The sequence below is a fragment of the Vombatus ursinus genome, unplaced genomic scaffold (assembly GCF_900497805.2).
Source record: "Vombatus ursinus unplaced genomic scaffold, bare-nosed wombat genome assembly UNPS02014816.1, whole genome shotgun sequence".
NCBI lineage: Eukaryota > Metazoa > Chordata > Mammalia > Diprotodontia > Vombatidae > Vombatus > Vombatus ursinus.
Genome location: NW_020954594.1, coordinates 6,134,834 through 6,140,682, shown reverse-complemented (window position 1 = coordinate 6,140,682; position 5,849 = coordinate 6,134,834). Strand labels below are relative to the sequence as shown.

Sequence of the window (5,849 nt, the reverse complement as noted above, 5' to 3'; positions counted from 1 at the left end):
GTCCTTGCATTGCTGGAAAGGGTTAAGTCAATCAATATTAGTCATTGCACAGCGTGGCTGTTACTGTGTGCAATGTTCTCCTGGTTCTGCTCACTTCACTCAGCATCAGTCCATACAAGTCTTTCCAGGTTTTTCCGAAGTCTGCCTGTTTGTTCATCATTTCTTATAGCACAATAGTATTCCATCACATTCATATACCACAACTTGTTCAGTCATTCCCCAGTTGATGTGCATCCTCTCCATTTCCAATTCTTTGTCACCACAAAAAGAGCTGCTATAAATACATTTGTACACGTGAGTCCTTTTCCCATTTTTATGATCTCTTTGGGACACTGCCCTAGAAGTGCTATTGCTAGGTCAAAGCAACAATCAGTTTTAAAAGAGCATTTGTTATGTGCCCACTTTGTGCCGGGCACTGTGCTAGGTTCTGGGGAGACAGATACAGAGAATTAAATGACCCTATTTGCAATGGGTGGACATTCTAAACCACATTGCTATGTAAATAGATGCAGAGTTTTGATGAAATGTAGCACTTCGTAGCATATACGGACGAAAAGAAAGGGACACACCCGGACAGAAGAGGGAGACAGAGGAACACTGGGAGAAGCAGGTAGAGGTTTTGGGTGGAGAGAAGGCACTCAGGGTCATTTTAGGGTCACAGACAGAGCGTGGAGGGCGGGCACACTCAGTGAGGGAGTGACCGGACGCTTGCTCCCTTTCCTTTAAAATCTGAATCTGGGCCTCCGTAGGGCGCCCCCATCAAACTGTTCCGCCCTCTCGGCGATTTAACCAATCATCTTCTGAAGGGGGTGGAGCTAGCCTCGTCTTGACCCAGCCTCGTCCTTTGGAATGTAAACACGGTCGGGCACCGTTCAAATAAGCCAATCAATTCTCAGTAGCCGTGGTGATTGGGTCTCTCCAATTCGCAGGGTTTTTTTTTCCTGTGACCTTCATTCCATGCCTTCGGCCCCTCCCCCGCGCGCAAGATGGCGGCGCCCATCCGATTGGAGGCCGCGGCGGCAGCATCCGGGGGTGCTTGAGAGGGGGCGCCTCGCCTCTCGTACCCCTCCCTCCCCGCCCCTCCCCCCTGCCCCTCCCCCCCTGCCTCCCGCGAGGTCGCGAGCCCGGAGAAAGGGGACCGGGCGGGGACAGGAGGCTCCTTGCGGCCGCCTCACGCGCGGCTCCCCATCCCGTTCAGCCTCGGGGCCGGGGACCCCCGCCTTCCCTCAGGCCGAACCGCTCCGGGCCCCGGCCCCGGCCCGGCCCGACCCGACCCGACCCGACCTTCGCCCCGGCCGGTGTTTGCGTGTCTTGCCCATCCTGCGGCTCGCGCGCCCCCTCAGTCACGACCCTGCTACCGGGCCCAACAACTGACCCTCGGGAGCGCCCCCGGCCGGCCATGGAGGCCCTGTACCTGGTGTTGAACGGGATCGGCCTGGCCTTGGACGTGCTCAACTTCTTGCTGGACCTCAACTTCCTCCTGGTGTCCTCCCTGCTGGCCGCCCTGACCTGGGTGGTGACCTTCGTCTACAACCTGCCGCACACGGTCCTGGCCGGCCTCCTGCACCTGGGCCGTGGGGCGCTGCTGTCCGTGTCGGCGGCCGTGGAAGGCCTGGCCCGCCTGCTCCTGGGGGTCCTGCAGGCAGCGGGCGGCCTGCTGCGGGGCTGCTGCTCGGGCCTGGAGAGCCTGACGGTGGTGGGCCACCTGGCCTTGCACGTGGCCGCGAGGGGCAGAGAGCTGGTTCATCGGGGGGTCCTGAGCATGGTCTCCTCCAGCCATGCCCTGCTGCGCCAGGCCTGCGACGTGTGCGCCATCGCCATGAGCTTGGCTGCCTACGTGGTCAACAGCCTGGTCAACATCTGCCTCATTGGGACTCAGAACCTCTTTGCCCTCGGACTGGCCCTCTGGGACTCTGTGATGGGGCCGCTGTGGAGGGTGACCGATGTGTTGGGAGCCTTCTTTGCACATGTTTCGAGCAGTGCTGTTGCCATGGCAATTCTTCTCTGGACGCCTTGCCAGTTGGTACTGGAGTTAATAGCCTCTGGCACCCGTCTTTTGGCCAGTTTCATGCTAGCTAATCTCTCTGGCTTGGTGTTGCTGGTGGTAGTGTTGGCAGTGACTTTAACCATCCTACACCCAGATCTTGCCATTCGGCTGGCAGTCCGGGTAACTGAACAGCTTCATGCCCTGCCTTCTTACCATCGGCTCCGTGGGGATATGGTACGACTCTCTCGCTTAGCGCTAGGTTCAGAGTCTTGGCGCAGGGTACGGAGCCGGAGCCTGCAGCTGGCAAGCTGGCCTATTGTTGGTGGAGGAGGAGGAGGGGGGGGTGCCCCTGGGGCCCCCCAGGGTGGGCCAAGGAGGGGGCCGCCTGCCAGAATCCGGGGACACGAGCAGCCTCCTGACCCAGTACCCAGGCTTCCCTTTCGGCCAGAGGAAGGGACAGGGGCAGCTCGAGTAGCACCTGTCAGGGGCCGGGAAAGACTCAATGAGGAGGAGTCACTACCTGGGCATGACCCATGGCAGCTGCTGAAGGAACAAGAGGAAAGAAAGAAATGTGTCATCTGTCAGGACCAAAGCAAAACTGTGCTTTTGCTACCATGTCGGCACCTCTGCCTGTGCCAAGCCTGCACTGAGATTCTGCTACGCCAGCCAGTCTATCAGCGAAATTGCCCACTGTGTCGCCAGGGTATCCTGCAGACCCTCAACGTCTACCTCTGAGGGCTCTGCGCCCACCCCAACTACCCTCACCATGTTTTTTTTTTTCCTTTGGGGAATTCATTCTGCCTTTCCCACTGCCCTTCTCTGAGTAGGTGGGTACCCTGTAACCCTGCTGATCTAGAGGCCATCTGGACTCACATTCCAAGCCTTTGAAGCCATAAGGACACAAAGATTCCCTTTTCTTCACCTTCTTAGAGTTAAGGGAACAGAGAAGCAGGCAGACTTTAGTTAGGCCAGGAAGAATGGTGGTGGTGGAGGAATGATGACATAGTTTCTCTATGCCTTCTAGGACCAGGAAATTTTAGGGGTGGTGAGGACTGGAGCATCTGTATCACCTATGCAAGTGCCCCTGAGGCTACAACCTTCTGGGCTCCTGCCCAGATGCAAATCTTTGTGTTGGGCCAGAGGCCCTGACCTTGCTTCTGGTTTTCCTCTTTGAGGCCTGTTATCTTGGCCCATCTTACTCCCTTGCCTAGGCCCTCCTGCCAGAGCAGATCTGCCTGCTACTTATTTGGCTGCTGAAGATCATTGGGAAGATCTTTGGCTTTTGTAGATCTTTGACCTATGCTATCAGCCAATTTTCTGCCTTCTTGGGTATCCAAGGGTAGGGAGATGTGGGGGTCTTTCATTTGCTCTCTACTGCTGAGAGTTGCCCCTGCTCTCTCAGTATGACTTCTTCAACACCCAAAAGCTAACGAGGCCAATGCTGCCCTGGGGAAGAAGAGAGAAAGAGGCTGAGGATCCTAGATTCCTTCAGTGTTTGTCTTTTGGTCCCTCTTGCACCTTGTCTTCATTGGGAGTCCAGAAGAGAACAGTCAGAGCTCCTATATCCTCATCTCCGTAATTCCACATATGAAAATGACATTCCCACTAGTCCTCTCTCCCTTTTCTGGGGAGCACAGGTTCCACATTCCACATGAGTTCTGGGTCCAGGTACTTCAAGAGGGAGGGACTGATAGTATATTCCTGAATATTTACACTGTTACAGTTTATTCCTGAATAAAGTCTCTTCCACAGCCCTCTGCCTCTGTGTGTGGCTAGGACTGTGAAGATATCCCTGTTGGCACCGGAAACTTCCACCTTTGGCACTTTTCTCCTGGAGCTGGAAGAGGGTGGCTGTTGGGGAATTTGGCTTAGATTGCGGTCTCCAGCCTTCCCTTTTCTCCTCACCTCCAGTCCTCGTGTCTGACAGGGCATACTTGGCATCTGTTCCCACAAAAACTATCTCAGTAGCTTTGGAAAGTTTCCTTTTGCCTTACTTAGAATAAGTTTTATGAGGAACAGAAATTCAAGATCTCTTTTGTACCTGACCCAGTCTCTTGTCTGGTTAGTCTCTCCTACTCCCTCTCAGAAGTTTTGAAGATTGCTTTCCTTACTTCCTAGGTCTTCAGGGGAGTTGTTGCTCACGTTGTGTCCTGTTGATCTGGGGCCACTCCTCTGAGCTGGAAGTAGAAGGAAGGGACCTCTGGGTGTCTCTGGACAACCAAAGCTCTGTCCTAACCTCAGTTTTCTTTTTAGACCCTTCCTCCCAGAGAGTCTGGAGGAGGTTGAGAGGTGAGTTAAGGCATTGCTGATTAGTGAAAAGGTGGGTAGCTGTCAGGACGGAGAGTAGAGAGGAGATGATTAGAAGAGGAAAAGACTACATCTTTGGACTTGAGGTTTTTTGTGACTAGACCAGAGTACAGAATGTGGCTTCAGTCTACCCAGCAACAGGCCCCCAACTTGGAGGTGGGGTGAGGAAGGGAAACGGTTCCTAACCTTCACCCCAGTGTACTTCTAAGGTTGAAGTTAGAGTCTCCTCTTGAAATAAGTTCCAGGGTAGAGATGAGCTTAAGGAGGCTGGGGAAGAGGAGGAAGTGGGGGTGGGAGTGGGAAGGATGCCTGGTTCCCTGCAGTTTGTTTAATCTTGGGATAAATATTTATGGGAATAGATAAACTTCCTGAGTGTGAAGCAAAGACCCTTTTTAAACCCTTTCAGCTTCTGGGCTGCTGGGCTTTGTGCCCAAAACCAGAACGTTAAGGAGGAATTTGGGGCTAGCAGCAGTTGAGTGGGAGTGTGGCTGGGTTGGGATACCATGCTACCCTAATGTCAGGAGATAGATAACCTGGAATACCAGAGTGAGGCCATCTCTGGTGGGCGAGCTCAGCCCACTGTACTGAAGGACTTTGAGTGCTGTGTCCAGATTCATTACTCATTTTGCTCTGTGGTCCTTCCACTAGTTTTCCCCCCGTTCATCTGAAACACACCCCAGGACCTAACTTGGGTGGTTAGGCCTGATCACGTCTGTCTGATCTAGTCTGCCATCCCTCTCCCCAGAGCTGTACGTGCTCTGGCTGTGCTAAGAATGGGAGCAGACCACGTTTCCTTGTGGTCCTTGGCTCGCGCTGTGCCGTCCTGGAGGCAGTTAGTACCAAGTTCCCATAACTCATGTCTGAATAGTGTTTACGTGCTTTACATTTATCTCTTAATCCTCACAACAACCCTGTGAGGTAGGAGCTATCATTATCAGCCCCCTTTTACAGAAGAGGAAGTAGGCCCGCCTCTGGTCATAGTGTTTTGAGTTAGGATTTGAGTCCGGGTCTTTCAGACTTGCTCAGCAATCTGTTCCCTATACCATGCTGTTTTTCAAGCTCAGGACCCTGCTACCCTCTACTTCTGTTTACTTTGGGTTATCTCACCAACTCAGTTGGAATGGGAGAAATACCCCATTCCTCGCTATAGTATGGTACGAAACTGGGTAAGCTGTCCTTCCAGAAAGGTGAATATCCTCTAACCACCCGAGAGCAACTGGGAATGGAGATCCCGGCTTGTGTTCTAGTTCCAGAATTGTATTTGTGTGAAGGTAGAAGGTGGCAAGGAAGTGGTACTCTCATGGATACAGGCCTTGTTCCTGTAGATGTCCTCTTTTCAACTCACATGGTTACCACCCGAGTTCAGGTCCTTACCACCTCTCTTCTGGACCATTACAATGGTCTTCTGGTTGGCCTACCTGCCTCATGTATCTCCCCACTCCAGTCTATCCTCCACTCAGCCGTTAAAGTTATTTTCTTGAAACGCTGCTCTAACTGTGTCCCTGCCCCTCACCCACACACATTCCGTAAACTCCAGTGGCTCTCCATATTCCCT

At 53.3% G+C, this 5,849-nt stretch overlaps 1 protein-coding gene across 1 annotated transcript; it reads left to right on the top strand.

Moving 5' to 3' along the window:
• The first annotated feature begins 1,308 nt into the window (after positions 1–1,308).
• Positions 1,309–3,741, top strand: RNF26 (ring finger protein 26). The gene has a single exon (XM_027835615.1). It carries the CDS (start codon positions 1,400–1,402, stop codon positions 2,720–2,722), a length of 1,323 nt encoding a protein of 440 aa, XP_027691416.1. The 5' UTR covers positions 1,309–1,399; the 3' UTR covers positions 2,723–3,741.
• The last annotated feature ends 2,108 nt before the right edge of the window (positions 3,742–5,849 follow it).